Source organism: Coregonus lavaretus (assembly GCF_964263955.1).
Source record: "Coregonus lavaretus genome assembly, chromosome: 22".
Classification (NCBI taxonomy): Eukaryota; Metazoa; Chordata; class Actinopteri; order Salmoniformes; family Salmonidae; genus Coregonus; species Coregonus lavaretus.
The window spans coordinates 44,492,919-44,513,757 of record NC_140009.1 but is presented as its reverse complement, the minus strand read 5'-3'; the positions used below and the strand labels follow the sequence as shown (position 1 = coordinate 44,513,757).

The 20,839-nt window shown below is 43.2% G+C and overlaps 1 protein-coding gene and 1 long non-coding RNA gene across 2 annotated transcripts in view; one reads left to right on the top strand and one right to left on the bottom strand.

The window, feature by feature from the left end:
* Window positions 1-20,839, bottom strand: part of LOC311149995 (paired box protein Pax-7-like) — a gene marked incomplete at both ends in the record, with an annotated part of 204,542 nt that overhangs the window by 104,652 nt on the left and 79,051 nt on the right. Inside the window, one exon of the mRNA XM_084187229.1 lies at window positions 7,426-7,591. Within this exon, the coding sequence (XP_084043355.1) occupies window positions 7,426-7,591 (166 nt within the window). The remainder of the gene's footprint in view (window positions 1-7,425; window positions 7,592-20,839) is intronic.
* LOC311149996 lies at window positions 2,846-3,482 on the top strand. The gene is made up of 2 exons (XR_014615063.1): window positions 2,846-2,911; window positions 3,194-3,482. It is a non-coding gene; the product is annotated as an uncharacterized lncRNA (long non-coding RNA).

The window sequence follows — 20,839 nt, the reverse complement described above, 5'->3', positions numbered from 1 at the left end:
GTGTGACAGTACCCCCCCTAAAGGCGCGGACTGCGACCGCGCCTCAACTAAACAAACCAGGGGAGGGCTGGGCGGGCATACCTCCTCGGCGGCGGTTCTGGCTCCGGCCTTGACCACCACCCTCCAATACACCCCCCATAGTGCCCCTGGTCCAGTCTGGCCCCGCCGGCTGGAGCAGGACTGGACTTAACAGGAGCGATCCTTACCAGGCTGTCGACTCGCACCCCTGGCTTGGTGCGTGGAGGAGGAACGGGCCTTACCAGGCTGACGACTCGCACCCCTGGCTTGGTGCGTGGAGGAGGGACGGGCCTTACCAGGCTGACGACGCGCACCCCTGGCTTTGTGCGTGGAGGAGGAACGGGCCTTACCAGGCTGACGACTCGCACCCCTGGCTTGGTGCGTGGAAGAGGGACAGGCCGGGCTGGGCTGTCGACGCACACCGTAGGCTTGGTGCGTGGAGCAGGGACAGGCCGGACCGGGCTGGCGACGCGCACCGTAGGTTTAGTGCGTGGAGCAGGGACAGGCCGGGCTGGGCTGTCGACGCACACCGTAGGCTTGGTGCGTGGAGCAGGGACAGGCCGAACCGGGCTGTGGAGACGGATAGGAGGCCTGGAGTGAATAGCGGCCACCACCCGTCCTGGCTGAATGCCTACCCTCACACACTCTGTGTGAGGCATCCGCACAGGACGTACAGGGCGGTGTACCCCTGGCCTGGTGGCCTTCTGGATCCGCCCCCTTTTCTCCTCCGTCAGCCCCGTCGTCCATGCCGTGTGCCCCCCCCCTAAAAAATTTCTGGGGTTGCCTCACGACCGTCCGACGACGACCCTGATCACGCCGTAGCTCCTCTCTACGGCGCGCCTCCACCGTCTCACTCCATGGCCGGCGATCCATCCCGGCCAGGATTTCCTCCCAGGTCCAGGACCCCTGCCCGTCCAAGATCTGCTCCCACGTCCAGGCTGCCTGCTCCTGGACACGCTGCTTGGTCTTGGTATGGTGGGTTTTTCTGTCACGAGTCGTGTTTTGTTTTGTATTTTGACGCTTTAACTAATTAAAGTCATGTTTGTTTCTCACGCTGCGCCTTGGTCTACTCCTTACCCTGACGATCGTGACAGAAAAACCCACCATACCAAGACCAAGCAGCGTGTCCAGGAGCAGGCAGCCTGTTGTATTCGGCGCATGTGGCCAATTCAATTTTATTTTATTTTATTTTATTTGAGAATTACTTATTTCACCTTTAATTTCTTTCATCACATTCCCAGTGGGTCAGAAGTTTACATACACTCAATTAGTATTTGGTAGCATTGCCTTTTAATTGTTTCACTTGGGTCAAACGTTTCGGTAGCCTTCCACAAGCTTCCCACAATAAGTTTGGTGAATTTTGACACATTCCTCCTGACAGAGCTGGAGTACATACACTACCATTCAAAAGTTTGGGGTCACTTAGAAATGTCCTTGTTTTCTAAAGAAAAGCAATTTGAGAAACAGGCGACTCACAGGTCCTTAACTGACAGATTCATTAAATAGTACCCGCAAAGCACCAGTCTCAACGTCAATAGTAAAGAGGCGACTCCGGGATGCTGACCTTCTAGGCAGAGTTGCAAAGAAAAATACATATATCAGACTGGCCAATAAAAAGAAAAGATTAACATGGGCAGTCTGAGATATGGCTTTTTCTTTGCAAAGTGTTAAACAAATCAAAATATATTTTCTATTTGAGATTCTTCAAAGTAGCCACCCTTTGCCTTGATGAAAGCTTTGCACACTCTTGGCATTCTCTCAACCAGCTTCATGAGGTAGTCACCTGGAATGCATTTCAATTAACAGGTGTGCCTTGTTAAAAGTTAATTTGTGGAATGCGTTTGAGCCAATCAGTTGTGTTGTGACAAGGTAGGGGTGGTATACAGAAGATAGCCCTATTTGGTAAAAGGCCAAGTCCATATTATGGCAAGAACAGCTCAAATAAGCAAAGAGAAACGACATTCTATCATTACTTTAAGACAATCCAGAAAATGTCAAGAACTTTGAAAGTTTCTTCAAGTGCAGTCGCAAAAACCATCAAGTGCTATGATGAAGCTGGCTCTCATGAGGATCGCCACAGGAAAGGAAGACCCAGAGTTACCTCTGCTGCAGAGGATAAGTTCATTAGAGTTACCAGCCTCAGAATTTGCAGCCCAAATAAATGCTTCACAGAGTTCAAGTAATAGACACATCTCAACATCAACTGTTCAGAGGAGACTGCGTGAATCAGACGTTCGTGGTTGAATTGCTGCTAAGAAACCACTACTAAAGGACACCATTGTGTATTTCCCACCATAAAGCATGAAGGAGGAGGTGTTATGGTGTGGGTGTGCTTTGCTGGTGACACTATCAGTGGTTTATTTAGAATTCAAAGCACACTTAACCAGCATGGCTACCACCGCATTCTGCAGCGATACACCATCCCATCTGGTTTGCGCTTAGTGGGACTATCATTTGCGCTTAATGGGACTCCAGGCTGTGTAAGGGTTATATTACCAAGAAGGAGAGTGAGACATATTGGCTTAGAGCAATAACTATTCTGGGTGCCGCATTAAAAGTAGTGTAGGTTTAGTTTACTCCAATTAGGGGAGGTGATTCGCATTGTGGACATTTATTTTACCTTGGAACATGTTTTAAAACCCAAATTTAATGTAAATGTCACTTAAATTTGAACAAATATGAATTATTGTTAATGTTCAGAAAATAATTGTTTATATATGATGAATGGTTATTGACACTTTTCTACTATTACGTGGGGGACCTTTATTTTGAAAACTTCCGAAATTCCGTGACCCTAACATACTTTTTTAGTGTTGCTGATGAGACGCTGATCATGTGATGAGTTCACAAATCAAATGCACCACTTGTGCTTCAACTGGACAGTGAAAAACAAGTAAGTTAACCTTTATTTATTGTAATTTAAATGTCAATTAGTTGTAGTAGTTAAGTGTTGAGTTAGATTACATACTGTAGCTAACTCAATCGTTATTTCAAATAATTTCGGTGACTTCACAGCAATTGCTAACTAGCCGAAATATAGTAGCTAGCTAGCAGACTCAGCTAAATACAAATCCCCCTAGATACAGCCATGTCTCATAGTCATGTCATGAGATTTGTAAATGAAAGTGGTATATAATATTACGATTTGAATGGTGTTTCCCATCTTCCCATTTAGAGTTTCTGGCACAGCACAGAAATGCCCTTATCCAGATGGTGTGACAAAGGCATTTCCTAACAGACCTGCTAACTTTCTTTGTTGTTACTTTACGGTTGGAACCAACATGCAGTACCTCCAGCAGGAAAAGATGCAAGAACCATTCGTCCGCCAGCTCAAGGACAAGCTACACTATTCACAGCCCTGTGTAATCTTCAATGTAATTGCATTGCTGGAGTTTTTGAAACTTCAATGTATTTGGATTGTTTTATAAATTTACAAATACAATTAAATGTATGGTTTAAACAGGTCTTTTAATGCTTATTTGTTTTAGCTGTTAGTGATAATTCCCTAAGTGTTAATACATTTGTGTTTACATCATTAAGCCTTTATGTATGTCTTATGAATGACCAAAGGTGTCTGACTTTATAGTAAGTACAGTGTCATATGATACAAGGCATTTATGTATGTGTTATAAATGACCAAAGGGGTCTGACTTTAAATTAAGTACAGCGTCATTCAATATAGAGTCTTTACGGATGTGTTATGAATGACCGAAGTTGTCTCACTTCAAACAAAGTACTACAGGACACTACATAAAGTGTCAATAAATAGGTTATTAACGTTCTGCTGATTTATGAAAGTTCTCTTATGATACACGGGTTACTGTAGAGTGTGAGAGGTATTTACATGGGTTGATGGACCTGTAAAGGTTGCGTTTGTGTATGTGTGTCAGAACCAATATGATTTGGAATAGTCCAACCTTACCTACAGTATACTTATCTCCTTGGCATATTACATCATTTATGCAGCAGCATACAATACATTTTTGGACTCACCTTGTTGTGCTGTGCTCACTTGAACAGGAAGGTGGTGCGGTTGTCCTTTGTGGGCAAATTTTGTCATCAAACTTTGTCATCAAAGTCTGGCCATCTCTGGATTTATGGTGCTTTCAAGACAACTGGGAACTTGGAAAAAAACATGGTCGAATCATGTTAGTGATCTTCAGGTCGGACTTCTAAAAAGAGGCCAGAGTTCCTGACTTGGAATTCCGAGTTGGATGACCGTTCAAAACATATTTTACCAGTCGGAGCTCGTTTTTTTCAGAGTTCCCAGTTGTCTTGAACTCAATGAAGTCTGAGATTCCCAGTTACGAGTTTCCAGTTGTCTTGAACTCACTGAAGTCTGAGATTCCCAGTTACGAGTTTCCAGTTGTTTTGAAAGCGGCAGAAGTCATGCTGGATTGACAGCATGACCAATGTTGAATATTTATTGTTTTAAGCTTGGAAAAGAGACCCTTAAACCCAGATTTGGACCACACATCCACTCCACTGAATAGCAGGCTAGTGATTGCTTTGCATTGCTTGCAGTTAGCCACTGATTCCTTCCAAACCACTAATTGTTGAATTTGCGATTTCCAACTTGTTGTGTAATGTTTATGTCCAACGGCCAATGAGCACCGATACATTTTCTCTATAATTTCTCTTCATAATTTCTCTTCATATGACAAGGATTTAAAAGGAATTGCCAGTAGATTGTCGACTTGATTCATGATGATGACTGCTAGCTTGCTAGTTAAGATTTAGAAAATATGACGTTGACATGATCAGTCCAATCAAAGCTACTGTAGGTATAACGTGATTTGACGTCATTTTATCTGTGGCCAATGACCTTGAGCCTTCTTGGATGGGCACTTCTAATGTAACTCTATGGCAGCATCCAAGGGGATTGAATTCTTGAGCTCTCCCCGTAAATGATGCAGTGACGTAGTGACCCCATGAGTGACAGAACACTGAGCCAATCACTGCGCAACTAGAGAACATTACCAACCCCTATGCTCCGTATTTTCCACTGGCTGCACCACCACCACAGAAAGCACTGAGCTGGGCTGAAACACCTGCATTTTGGAGCTGCCTTACTCAAGAAAGCAAAAAAGAGACCATGTTTGTATGCGGCTTTATTAACTCAATTATTATTAGATTTTTACATTGTTTGCAAACTGATATGTGACACATATTAATGCCAATATAACATGCAAAACAGGCAAAAAACAAACCAATTAGCTATAGCTAAACAGGTGGGGCTCAAAACTGGTGGGGCTCTGTTACCATGCTGGAAACCAGGTCTTGATTACAACCTGTTACAATGGCGCCAACATTTTGTTGTTCATCTTTCAGCTTGGGAGTGGGTGAGCGGTATGGCTAGTTTTTGTTGTGTGCATGTTTGTGTACTGAGGAACATGTAACTTGGTTCCAGAAGAAAGACACTTTCAATTTCTTTAGGTTGGTAGGTAAGTGTTTATTGGTGTAATGTCGTCCCCAGGCTATTGCACACACAGCATATATAAGCCTGAGATATCAACCATTCAAAGTTGGCCTTAGTGGGAGTGACCATAGAATTCTGTAGGAGTGACCTGACTGAGTAAAGTGTTTGTCATTGTCACTACTTAACACAATCAAAAAGTCATAATTATTGCTAAACCCTGCCCATTACCACAATCTATCTTCTTAAAATTTGATTTTAAACCGAACCCTAACTAATGAAGGCAAACTTTGATGCGTTGGTCCACCAGACCTTCCGCGCATTTGGGTGGAAGTGTCTGAGATTAGGTGTAATGTGACTAACATGACATCACGTTAGAGTGTATGCCATCCTTCAGTACAACTTGTCACCCTTTATAAAGCACATTTATATCATATTCGACATAGTGGCTTATGTCACAAAGTTTGACATTGGTGATTATGTCACAAAGTTATGCCACATTTATGAAACCTTTATAAAGCATGACATACTGTATGGTTATAGATGCTTTGTAACACATGTATGTAATGCTTATGAAGCCTTTATAAACTGAGCGTAATTTCAAGCGGGACCATTATTTTTATTGAAGCCAGGCAATTACTGTTCAACTGGTAGAGCACGGCGCTTGTAACGCCAAGGTAGTGGGTTCGATCCCCGGGACCACCCATACACAAAAAAAAATGTATGCACGCATGACTGTAAGTCGCTTTGGATAAAAGCGTCTGCTAAATGGCATATTGTATTATTATTATTATTATTATATTTAGCAAATATGGGATACGCCTACAATTTGTTATTTTGTTTCTGTAGGCTATTTAACAACCTAGGCCATAACGGAGTAACATTCGAATTGGAGTTTATGACAACGCAATACATAAAAGACCATAAATGCACAACTTGAAGCAACCGCATATTTTTGTATGTTTGGTGGCACGTTGATGGAATATTCTCCTAACCCTCAGAAAACTGGACACAGGAATGTTCTTGAAACGTTCCCATGAAACGTGTCTAGAACACTATTATCTTATGTTCTGATGTCACGGATTCAGCCGAGGCTGCTCCTCCTCCTTGCTCGGGCAGGCTTCGGCGTTCGTCGTCACCGGAGTACTAGCTGCTACCGATCTATGTTTCTGTGTTCTACTTGTTTTGTCTTCATTGTACACACCTGGTTCCCATTATGTCTATGATTTGTTCCCTATTTAACCCCCTGGCTCCCACTGTGTTGTGTGCGTGTTTGTTCATTGTTTGGTGTTATCGACTGGTGAGCGGGATTGTCCTCCCTGCGTGGAGTTTATGTTCATTTGTTATTTACGAGTAAAGTACGTTGTCTACTAGCTCTGTGTCCTGCGCCTGACTCCGTCCTACCGCTACACACTGATGCCTGACATCTGAGAACATGACAACCTTGTTTTGTGTATGTTTGGTGGGACGTTGATGGAATATTCTTCTAACGCTCAGAAAACTGGACACAGCAATGTTCTTGCAATGTTCCCATGAACCGTGTCTAGAACATTAATATCTTATATTCTGAGAACATGGCAACCATGTTCTGTATATGTTTGCTGGGATGTTGATGGAATATTCTCCTAACTCTCAGAAAACTGAATAATAACAATCCAATAAAAATACATATTGGATATTCTGAGTTATGTTTGACATTAGGGAATGTTCTCCTAACTCTAACGCCAAAACATGCTAAATAGGTTCTCAGGAGGTTTTTGCTAACATACATTTAATGTTCCCCTAACTAATGGAAAACTGGACACTCAAACATCTGGGGAACATTATGGTAACATTCTCTCTCCCACTGAGCTAAATCCTAGGCATTAGCTCAAGGAGCTACAGTAAATGAGCATTAGATGACTCTACGTGGCTAACCAACTATGGCAATGGTACCTCAACAGTACATGTTAGGACCATGTGTTTGCAGGGGGTGGTAGAGATGTCTATACCTTGTGAATGCGTGCTTGTGCCGTAGCCAGAATCTTGGAGCTGGTAGGTGGGTAGCGTGGGCATGCCACTGCCTGGGAATCCGCCCGGCAACAGGTGATTGAACGCCGCCAGCTGATTGGCTCCCGCTTGCTTACGCCACCTGGCCCGTCGATTGCTGAACCACACCTAGAGAGAGACAGAGAATTTTCATGAATGAATGAGGGACTGCACAGAAGGGAGGAGAAAGAGAGACAGAGAGAGAGAAAACATAGACTTAAGATAAAAAGGGAAGGAGGAAGACCAAGGCAAAAAACCTGCATTTAACTGTTTAACTGTTAATCCAAACTGGTTGACCCAGTATTATTCTGGAGGTGATAATTGCGAATGAGTCAATCAAACATACTTAAATCTTAGTTAACACCATCAGTGTGAGAGCCCTACACACTATGAGCAAAATTACTGTTAAAAAAATGCCTAACTCAAATTAACAGCAGCTTGCTGATGACTAGTTTCAGGTGCGATGGTGTTGGATTACATCAAAAAATCTAATAATGGAACGGCTGGTTGGACCTGAGGACTGGGTTAAAAGGCTGATTTACAGTGCATTCGGAAAGTATTCCCTTGACTTTATCCACATTTTGTTACGCAAAAGCCTTATTCTAAAATTGATTAAATTATAAATTTTTCTCATCAATCTACACACGATGATGACAAAGCGAAGACAGGTTTTTAGAAATGTTGGCAAATGGATGTAAAAAAAACAAATACCTAATTTACATAAGTATTCAGACCCTTTGCTATGAGACTCGAAATTGAGCTCCGGTGCATCCTGTTTCCATTGATCATCCTTGAGATGTTTCTACAACTTCATTGGAGTCCACCTGTGGTCAATTCAATTGATTGGACATGATTTGTAAAGACACACACCTGTCTATATAAAGGTCCCACAGTTGACAGTACATGTCAGAGCAAAAACCAAGCCATGAGGTCAAAGGAATTGTTTGTAAACCTCCGAGACAGGATTGTGTCGAGGCACAGATCTGGGGAAGGGTACCAAAAAATGTCTGCAGCATTGAAGTTACCCAAGAACACAGTGGCCTCCATCATTCTTAAATGGAAGAATTTTGGAACCACCAAGACTCTTCCTAGAGCTGGCCGCCCGGCCAAAATGAGCGGTCGGGGGAGAAGGGCCTTGGTCGGAGAGGTGACCAAGAACCCGATGGTCACTCTGACAGAGCTACAGAGTTCCTCTGTGGAGATGGTAGAACCTTCCAGAAGGACAACCATCTCTGCAGTACTCCACCAATCAGGCCATTATGATAGAGTGGCCAGACGGAAGTCACTCCTCAGTAAAGGCACATGACAGCCCGCTTGGAGTTTGCCAAAAGGCATCTAATGGACTATCAGACCATGAGAAACAAGATTCTCTGGTCTGATGAAACCAAGATTGAACTCTTTTGCCTGAATGTCAAGCGGCATGTCTGGAGGAAACCTGGCACCATCCCTTCAGCAGAAAGGATTGGGAGACTAGTCAGGATCGAATTGTTGCAGAGTTGCAAAGAAAAAGCCATATCTCAGACAGCCCATCTTAATCTTTTCTTTTTATTGGCCAGTCTGAGATATGGCTTTTTCTTTGCAACTCTGCCTAGAAGGTCAGCATCCCGGAGTCGCCTCTTTACTGTTGACGTTGAGACTGGTAGTTTGCGCTGTTCTGTGAAGGGAGTAGTACACAGCGTTGTATGAGATCTTCAGTTTCTTGGCAATTTCTCGCATGGAATAGCCTTCATTTCTCAGAACAAGTATAGACTGAAGAGTTTCAGAAGAAAGTTATTTGTTTCTGGCCATTTTGAGCATGTATTCGAACCCACAATTGCTGATGCTCCAGATACTCAACTAGTCTCAAGAAGGCCAGTTTTATTGCTTCTTTAAATCAGCACAACAGTTTTCAGCTGTGCTAACATAATTGCAAAAGTGTTTTCTAATGATCAATTAGCCTTTTAAAATGATAAACTTGGATTAGCAAACACAACGTGCCATTGAAACACAGGACTGAAGGTTGCTGATAATGGGCCTCTGTATGCCTATTTAGATATTCCATAAAAAATCAACCGTTTCCAGCTACAATAGCCCTTTACAACATTAACAATGTCTACACTGTATTTCTGATCAATTTGATGTTATTTTAAATGGACAATTATTTTTTGCTTTTCTTTCGAAAACAAGGACATTTCTAAGTGACCCCAAACTTTTGAACTGTAGTGTATATTTGCACCAAAACAAATTACAGTGTCACGCCCTGACTCAGGGGACTCTTATATGTTGAGTCAGGGTGTGTATATTCTTTGTGGTGTTTTCTATGTTTTGATCTATGATGTGTAGATCTATGTTGGCCGGTGTGGTTCCCAATCAGAGGCAGCTGTAGCTCGTTGTCTCTGATTGGGGATCATACTTAGGCAGCCTATTGGCACTAGTGGGTTGTGGGATCTTGTTCCGTGTAAGGTTTGTTGTGTGTTACCTTAGGACTTCACGTGTCGTTGGTTTATTGTTTTGTCGTGTGTTTATTCAGTTTAATAAACATGTACGCATTTCACGCTGCGCCTTGGTCTGACCCGTCATTCAACGAACGTGACAGAAGATCCCACCAAACGAGGACCAAGCAGCGTGCCCAGGCGGAGTGAATAGCCATGTCACAGGTGGGCAAATTGTGGTCATGGGAAGAGATATTTGCGGGGAGAGGACCATGGGCTAAGGTAGATGCCCAGGCAGGAGAGGTGCAACGGCAACACGGAGGAGGCCGGTCGAGGAGGAAGCCCGAGAAGCAGCCCCAATAAAAAAATGTGGGGGGGGCACACGGGGTGGTTGGCGGAGCCTAGTGTCAGAGCAGAGCCAACTCCCCGTACTCACGCGAGGAAGCATATGACTGGGCAGGCTCTGTGTTATGCGGAGCTGCGCCTTGGTCTGACCCGTCATTCAACGAACGTGACATACAGAAAGCATTGAGTTTTATTAATAAAACAATAACTTTAGTGAAAGATAAGGTTAAGGGAATATTACATTTACATTTACGTCATTTAGCAGACGCTCTTATCCAGAGCGACTTACAAATAGGTGCATTCACCTTATAGCTAGTGGGATAACCACTTTACAATGTTATTATTATTTTTTTTGGGGGGGGGGGGTTGGAGTAAAGGGGGGGGGTGGGGGTAGAAGGATTACTTTATCCTATCCCAGGTATTCCTTAAAGAGGTGGGGTTTCAAATGTCTCCGGAAGGTGGTGAGTGACTCCGCTGTCCTGGCGTCGTGAGGGAGCTTGTTCCACCATTGGGGTGCCAGAGCAGCGAACAGTTTTGACTGGGCTGAGCGGGAACTATGCTTCCGCAGAGGTAGGGGAGCCAGCAGGCCAGAGGTGGATGAACGCAGTGCCCTCGTTTGGGTGTAGGGACTGATCAGAGCCTGAAGGTAAGGAGGTGCCGTTCCCCTCACAGCTCCGTAGGCAAGCACCATGGTCTTGTAGCAGATGCGAGCTTCAACTGGAAGCCAGTGGAGTGTGCGGAGGAGCGGGGTGACGTGAGAGAACTTGGGAAGGTTGAACACCAGACGGGCTGCGGCATTCTGGATGAGTTGTAGGGGTTTAATGGCACAGGCAGGGAGCCCAGCCAACAGCGAGTTGCAGTAATCCAGACGGGAGATGACAAGTGCCTGGATTAGGTCTTGTGTAAGGCAGGGTCGTACTCTCCGAATGTTGTAGAGCATGAACCTACAGGATCGGGTCACCGCCTTGATGTTAGCGGAGGACGACAGGGTGTTGTCCAGGGTCACGCCAAGGCTCTTTGCACTCTGGGAGGAGGACACATATATTGTCTCATTCAAACCTGAAAACAAAGTGCAAGTTACATCAATATCATAACATCATACACAACCGCTTGCCCTTGCATTCAGGTTCCACACAAGCAAATCACGTCATATTCTCCTTTCTATCTTTCCTGTAACAAAGCCAATAATGTATAGAGTAGTCCTCAAGTACATTTAAGTTTCACTCTTTCTGTTCTGACAATCAGCCAAATGGGTAACACTTTACTTGACATCTAGCGTCAGAACACATTATGACACGGTCATAACCATGTCATAATGTCATAACAGCTGACATAACTTGTCATAACCTGTCATAATAAAGTCATAACACTGTCATGACCCATATATTGTTGTGACATATTTTGGGTTATTTTATGGCTGGTTATGACCCACATAAGAGTGTCAAAACCCACATTTATTCAAATGTGTTTTTTCCCTGCCAAGAAGTTTCCTTTTGTTTAAGTTTGTTTCTTAAATCCTTTGTTGTTGTTGTAATGAATTATTTAAATTCATGTTTTTACGCTATGACACTGTCAAGAAGCATTATGACCATCCTGTGTCACTTTACTTGGACCAAGAAAATATACTTTATGACACTGTCAAGAAGCATTATGACCATCAGAATCATATAAGCCAGATAGGCCTATCATGTACATGCCCTCATGTCAGTCATCAAGAGGGTGTCTTGTCCTGCTCCTGAAATCTGCTCCTGCATTCTTCCAAGTCATCAGCAACAGAGCATTGGGTTTGGTGCATGTCTGACATCTATGTGCGCGCAATTATAATTCAATGTGGTCAATTTCAGAAAATGTTATACAACATACAAATACTGTTGACAATTAGGCTATGTTTTAATGGAATGTTTTGCATTGTAGATTTGTGGGTTTTGACATAACTTGTCATAACCCTGTCATAATATGGTCATAACACTGTCATGACACATATTTAGACTTGTTCAAATCAAATCAAATTGTATTGGTCACATGCAGATGTTATTGCGGGTGTAGCGAAATGCTTGTGCTTCTAGCTCCAACAGTGCAGTAATATCTAACAAGTAATAACTAACAATTTCCCAACATTACATTTACATTTACATTTACGTCATTTAGCAGACGCTCTATACCAAATACACACAAATCTAAGGTAAGGAATTAATTAAGAATATATACATTTATGGACGAGCGATGTCAGAGCGGCATGGACAAAGATACAGTAGAATAGTATTGAATACAGTATATACATATGAGAACTGCAAGATATGTAAACATTGTTTAAAGTAACTAAGATACAGTATTATCAATGTAATCCTCCAGAAACGACAGAACAAATAATGCAACAAATATTGCGGTTAAACTCAAATATACTAATTGATCAAAACCATTATGTTTGGAATAAATGTTTAAAAAAGGTATAATCTTCGTAAATTATATCATAGGTACTGTCCATTTGTAGCTTGTTTTGGACACAGGTCCAGGAATGGCTAAAGGATTGCAATATTTACCTGGAGCTAACCCTGCAGATAACACTACTGGGTGATCTAAAAGTCATAGTCAATCGATCAATAATATAACAATACTTTTAGCAAAAATGTTTCTTTTCAATTTTCAATCTGTAGAAACCATGACAATAGAAGGGTTCAGAACTTTTGTAAAACATCACAGTACAGTTGAAAAATATATGGCAAATAGAAATCCAATATGGATTGTGTTAAGAGATACATGGGTGGTGTTGAATGGAGTTGAATGATGGGACTAATAACAACTAACAACAAGATAACTAATGTAAAGCATAGTGTCCATAACAAGTATATACAGTTGAAGTCGGAAGTTTACATAAACGTAGGTTGGAGTCATTAAAACTCGTTTTTCAACCACAAATTTCTTGTTAACGAACTATAGTTTTGGCAAGTCGGTTAGGACATCTACTTTGTGCATGACACAAGTAATTTTTCCAACAATTGTTTACAGACAGATTATTTCACTTATAATTCACTGTATCACAATTCCAGTGGGTCAGAAGTTTAAATACACTGAGTTGACTGTGCCTTTAAACAGCTTGGAAAATTCCAGAAAATTATGTCATGGCTTTAGAAGCTTCTGATAGGCTAATTGACATCATTTGAGTCAATTGGAGGTGTACCTGTGGATGTATTTCAAGGCCTACCTTGAAACTCAGTGCCTCTTTGCTTGACATCATGGGAAAATCAAAAGAAATCAGCCAAGACCGCAGAAAAAAAATTGTAGACCTCCACAAGTTGTAGACCTCCACAATTTACAAATGCCTGAAGGTACCACGTTCATCTGTACAAACAATAGTACACAAGTATAAACACCATGGGACCATGCAGCTGTCATACCGCTCAGGAAGGAGACGCGTTCTGTCTCCTAGAGATGAACGTACTTTGGTGCGAAAAGTGCAAATCAATCCCAGAACAACAGCAAAGGACCTTGTGAAGATGCTGGAGGAAACCGGTACAAAAAGTATCTATATCCACAGTAAAACGAGTCCTATATCGACATAACCTGAAAGGCCGCTCAGCAAGGAAGAAGCCACTGCTCCAAAACCGCCATAAAAAAAGCCAGACTATGGTTTACAACTGCACATGGGGACAAAGATCGTACTTTTTGAGAAATGTCCTCTGGTCTGATGAAACAAAAATAGAACTGTTTGGCCATAATGACCATCATTATGTTTGGAGGAAAAACAGGGTTGTTGCAAGCCGAAGAACACCATCCCAACCGTGAAGCACGGGGGTGGCAGCATCATGCTGTGGGGGTGCTTTGCAGCAGGAGGGACTGGCGCACTTCACAAAATAAATGGCATTTTGAGAAAGGAAAATTATGTGGATATATTGAAGCAACATCTCAAGACATCAGTCAGGAAGTTAAAGCTTGGTCGCAAATGGGTCTTCCAAATGGACAATGACCCCAAGCATACTTCCAAAGTTGTGGCAAAATGACTTAAGAACAACAAAGTCAAGGTATTGGAGTGGCCATCACAAAGCCCTGACCTCAATCCTATAGAACATTTGTGGGCAGAACTGAAAAAGCATGTGCGAGCAAGGAGGCCTACATACCTGATTCAGTTACACCAGCTCTGTCAGGAGGAATGGGCCAAAATTCACCCAACTTATTGTGGGAAGCTTGTGGAAGGCTACCCGAAACATTTACCCAAGTTAAACAATTTAAAGGCAATGCTACCAAATACTAATTGAATATATGTAAACTTCTGACCCACTGGGAATGTGATGAAAGAAATAAAAGCTGAAATAAATAAATCATTCTCTCTACTATTATTCTGACATTTCACATTCTTAAAATACAGTGGTGATCCTAACTGACCTAAGACAGGGAATTTTTACTAGGATTAAATGTCAGGAATTGTGAAAAACTGAGTTTAAATGTATTTGGCTAAGGTGTATGTAAACTTCCGACTTCAACTGTACATACATACACATATACAGTGAGGGAAAAAAGTATTTGATCCCTTGCTGATTTTGTACGTTTGCCCACTGACAAAGAAATGATCAGTCTATAATTTTAATGGTAGGTTTATTTGAAGAGTGAGAGACAGAATAACAACAAAATAATGCAGAAAAACGCATGTCAAAAATGTTATAAATTGATTTGCATTTTAATGAGGGAAATAAGTATTTGACCCCCTCTCAATCAGAAAGATTTCTGGCTCACAGGTGTCTTTTATACAGGTAACGAGCTGAGATTAGGAGCACACTCTTAAAGGGAGTGCTCCTAATCTCAGCTTGTTACCTGTATAAAAGACACCTGTCCACAGAAGCAATCAATCAATCAATCAGATCCCAAACTCTCCACCATGGCCAAGACCAAAGAGTTCTCCAAGGATGTCAGGGACAAGATTGTAGACCTACACAAGGCTGGAATGGGCTATAAGACCATCGCCAAGCAGCTTGGTGAGAAGGTGACAACAGTTGGTGCGATTATTCGCAAATGGAAGAAACACAAAACAACTGTCAATCTTCCTCGGCCTGGGGCTCCATGCAAGATCTCACCTCGTGGAGTTGCAATGATCATGAGAACGGTGAGGAATCAGCCCAGAACTACACGGGAGGATCTTGTCAATGATCTCAAGGCAGCTGGGACCATAGTCACCAAGAAAACAATTGGTAACACACTACGCCGTGAAGGACTGAAATCCTGCAGCGCCCGCAAGGTCCCCCTGCTCAAGAAAGCACATATACATGCCCGTCTGAAGTTTGCCAATGAACATCTGAATGATTCAGAGGAGAACTGGGTGAACGTGTTGTGGTCAGATGAGACCAAAATTGAGCTCTTTGGCATCAACTCAACTCACCGCGTTTGGAGGAGGAGGAATGCTGCCTATGACCCCAAGAACACCATCCCCACCGTCAAACATGGAGGTGGAAACATTATGCTTTGGGGGTGTTTTTCTGCTAAGGGGACAGGACAACATCACTGCATCAAAGGGACGATGGACGGGGCCATGTACCGTCAAATCTTGGCTGAGAATCTCCTTCCCTCAGCCAGGGCATTGAAAATGGGTTGTGGATGGGTATTCCAGCATGACAATGACCCAAAACACACGGCCAAGGCAACAAAGGAGTGGCTCAAGAAGAAGCACATTAAGGTCCTGGAGTGGCCTAGCCAGTCTCCAGACCTTAATCCCATAGAAAATCTGTGGAGGGAGCTGAAGGTTCGAGTTGCCAAACGTCAGCCTCGAAACCTTAAGGACTTGGAGAAGATCTGCAAAGAGGAGTGGGACAAAATCCCTCCTGAGATGTGTGCAAACCTGGTGGCCAACTACAAGAAACGTCTGACCTCTGATTGCCAACAAGGGTTTTGCCACCAAGTACTAAGTAATGTTTTGCAGAGGGGTCAAATACTTATTTCCCTCATTAAAATGCAAATCAATTCATAACATTTTTGACATGCGTTTTTCAGGATTTTTGTTGTTGTTATTCTGTCTCTCACTGTTCAAATAAACCTACCATTGAAATTATAGACTGACCATTTCTTTGTCAGTGGGCAAACGTACAAAATCAGCAGGGGATCAAATACTTTTTTCCCCTCACTGTATATATCCTTTTTTTAAATATATTTCCCATCATTTTTTGCGAGAGAAAAAAAACAACATATGGGGGATTCGTAGTGATGCAGACAATTACATTGATGGAACTTACAATCTATCTGCAATATTAAAGCTGATCTACCCCATAAATAAATTAAAATTAAAAGATACAGTAGAATAGTATAGAATACAGTATATACACGAGTAATGCAAGATATGTAAACATTATTAAAGTGACTAGTGTTCCATTTCTAAAAGTGGCCAGTGATTTCTAGTCTATGTCTATAGGCAGCAGCTTCTAATGTGCTAGCAATGGCTGTTTAACAGTCTGATGGCCTTGAGATAGAGGCTGTTCTTCAGTCTCTCGGTCCCAGCCTTCCTGTGACATTGGGTGCTGTAGGTGTCCTGGAGGGCGGGTAGTTTGCCACCGGTAATGCGTTGTGCTTACCGCACCAAATTTCTTCAGCCTCCTGAGGTTGAAGAGGCTCTGTTGCGCATTCTTTCACCACACTGTTTATGTAGGTGGTCCATTTCAGTTTGTCAGTGATGTGTACGCCAAGGAACTTGAAGCTTTCCACCTTCTCCAGTGCGGTCCCGTCGATGTGGATAGGGGGGTGCACTCTCTGCTGTTTCCTGAAGTCCACGATCATCTCCTTTGTTTTGTTGATGTTGAGTGAGAGGTTATCTTCCTGGCAGCACACTCCCAGAGCCCTCACCTCCTCCCTGTAGGCGGTCTCGTCATTGTTGGTAATCAAGCCTACTACTGTTGTGTCGTCTGCAAACTTGATGATTGAGTTGGAGGCACGCTTGGCCACGCAGTGATGGGTGAACAGGGAGTACAGGAGGGGGCTGAGCACGCACTCTTGTGGGGCCCCAGTGTTGAGGATCAGCGAAGTGGAGGTGTTGTTTCCTACCTTCACCACCTGGGGAAGGCCCGTCAGGAAGTCCAGGACCCAGTTGCACAGGGCGGGGTTCAGACCCAGGGCCTCGAGCTTAATGATGAGCTTGGAGGGTACTATGGTGTTGAATGCTGAGCTATAGTCAACGAACAGCATTCTTACATAGGTATTCCGCTTGTCCAGATGGGATAGGGCAGTGAGCAGAGTGATGGCAATTGCATCGTCTGTGGATCTATTGGGGCGGTAAGCAAATTTAAGTGAGTCTAAGGTGGTAGGTAAGGTAGAGGTGATATGATCCTTGACTAGTCTCTCAAAGCACTTCATGTCTCCCGAGTGGCGGAGTGGTCTAAGGCACTGCATCGCAGTGCTAGCTGTGCCATTAGAGATCCTGGTTCGAATCCTGGCTCTGTCGTAGCTGGCCGCAACCGGGAGACCCATGGGGCGGCGCACAATTGGCCCAGCGTCGTCCAAGGTAGGGGAGGGTATGGCAGGCAGGGATGTAGCTCAGTTGGTAGAGCATGGCGTTTGCAACACCAGGGTTGTGGGTTCGATTCCCATGGGGGGCCAGTATGAAAAATTTTAAAATAATAATGTATGCACTCACTAACTGTAAGTTGCTCTGGATAAGAGCGTCTGCTAAATTACTAAAATGTAAATGATGACAGAAGTGAGTGCTACGGGGCGATAGTCATTTAGTTCAGTTACCTTTGCTTTCCTGGGTACAGGAACAATGGTAGCCATCTTGAAGCATGTGGGGACAGCAGACTGGGCTAGGGAGAGATTGAATAAGCCCGTAAACACACCAGCCAGCTGGTCCGCGCATGCTCTGAGGACGAGGCTAGGGATGCCGTCTGGGCCGGAAGCCTTGCGAGGGTTAACATGTTTAAATGTTTTTCTCATGTCGGCCACAGAGAAGGAGAGTGTGTTATCCTCAAAGTGGGCGATGAAGGTGTTTAGCTTGTCCGGAAGCAAGACGCCGGTGTCGGCGACATGGCTGGTTTTCCTTTTGTAGTCCGTGATTGTCTGTAGACCCTGCCACATACGCCAACTCCTATGCTATGGTAACATGGCATGACAACTATCATACATTAAGTTATCATGTCATGGTAAGGTCTACACCTGTTGTATACGGCTCATGTGACAAATTAAATTTGATTTGATTTGACAGGAGTTAGAACGACAGCATGAACAGATCTGGGACCAAGCTATCGCATTTCTATGACCTGCAGCACCAGCTTGGTATGTACAGCAGCCACCACCAGCGTCAACCTAGGAGGGTTAGGGGGGGGGAACCAGTTCTGCTGCTTCTCTGCCAGTCGATGTTCACCTGTCTGTCCTGTCTGTGTGTGTGTTTCATACTCTTCGTCCTCACCAAAAATATCTTCCTCCAAGAAATCCATGACCTCATGGTCCTCATCCTGCAGGCCTTCCTCAGCGATGACCCTTTAGCACATAAGAAAGGGGATCATGAATGGAAGGGTGACAAAGTTATATTTTATAATCCTGAAGATTTCACTCTCATATTTGAGAAAACGTAACAGAATTTCATATCTGATAGTCAGTCCATTACTGAAATAGTATGATCATGTATGCCTGTAACAAAGTCAAACCCCTAGCCTGAGCTTTCATAAGGTTTATACATTAATTATTGCATTCAACAGCCAGAAGGCTTACTATTGTTTAGGAATCATATCACAGATAAACATACACCTAATGAGACATTTATACTGAACAAAATATAAGATCTGGAATATAAGATCCTAGAAATGTTCAACACGCACAAAAGCTTACTTCTCTAAAATGCACACATTTGTTTACATCCCTGTTAGTGAGCATTTATCCTTTGCTAAGAAAATCCATTGACCTGACAGGTGTGGCATATCAAGAAGCTGATTAAACAGCATGATCATTACACAGGTGTACCTTGTGCTGGGGACAATAAAAGGCCACTCTAAAATGTGCAGTTTTATCACACAACACAATGCCACAGATGTCTCAAGTTTTGATGGAGGGTGCAATTGGCATGCGGACTGCAGGAATGTCCACCAGAGCTGTTGCCAGAGTATTGAATATTCATTTCTCTACCATAAACTGCCTCCAACGTCATTTAAGAGAATTTGGCAGTACATCCAACCGGCCTCACAACCGCAGACCTTGTGCAACCACACCAGCCCAGGACCTCCACATCTGGATTCTTTACCTGTGGAATGATATGCGACGAGCCACCCGGACAGCTGATGAAACTGTGGGTTTGCAAAACCGAATAATTTCTACACGAACTGTCAGAAACCGTCTCAGGGAAGCTCATCTGCGTGCTCATCGTCCTCACCAGGGTCTTGACCTGACTGCAGTTCGGCATCGTAACCGACTTGAGTGGGGAAATGCTCACCTTCCATGGCCACTGGCATGCTGGAGAAGTGTGCTCTTCACGGATGAATCCCCTTTCAACTGTACAGGGCAGATAGCAGACAGCGTCGTGTGGGCGAGCTGTTTGCTGATGTCAATGTTGGGAAGGCATAAGGTACGGACAACAAACACAATTGCATTTTATCAATGGCAATTTGAATGCACAGAGATACCGTGACGAGTCCATTGTCGTGCCATTCATCCACCGCCATCACCTCATGTCTCAGCATGATAATGCATGGCCCCATGTCGAAAGGATCTGTACACAATTCCTGGAAGCTGAAAATGTCCCAGTTCTTCCATGGCCCGCATACCAGACATGTCACCCATTGAGCATGTTTAGGATGCTCTGGATCGACGTGTACGACAGCGTGCTCCAGTTCCCGCCAATATCCAGCAACGTCGCACAGCCATTGAATGGGAGTGGTACAACATTCCACAGGCCACAATCAACAGCCTGATCAACTCTATGCGAAGGAGATGTGTCACGCTGCATGAGACTGGTTTTCTGATCCAAGCCCCTACCTTTTATCTGTGACCAAGAGATGCATATCGGTATTCCCAGTCCATAGATTAGCGCCTAATTAATTTATTTCAATTGACTGATTTCCTGATATGAACTGTAACTCAGTAAAATCTTTGAAATTGTTGCATGTTGCCTTTATATTTCTGTTCATTGTAGCTAGATAATAATAATAATAATAATAATAATAATAATAATAATAATAATAATAGCTACCCTCCCTCTTTCTTCTGGCTGGCTGGCAATCACAAGCCTGTTAGTTTTAGCTCTAATACCTAATGACAAATACAAATACATTTTATTTTGTAAAATCATCAAAGAAGACAAAAGACAAGTCAGGAGCTAAATCAAGTAGGCTACCTTGGTCCATTTTGGGTGGCTGGCTGACTGTAGCTTGAACAACAGTCAACAGGCTATTGGCAGGCATTAGTTAGCTCACAAACTTTTAGTAGCTAGCAATCAGGCTAACATTATCTGAGGAGACACTATAGTGGCCTGGAAATATGATGACATTGCTAAAGTAGGCAAGTGATTAGTAGGAAACAATTTTGCCATCATTATCATGTTGTCAAATTTATATTTTAGAGAGATGGCATTGCCATAACTAGACAAGTTTGTCAAAAATAGGTAGCTAGCAATGCTAACATTAGCTAACTAAAATACAGTCCTGTCCCTCAATCTTCGCTTGCT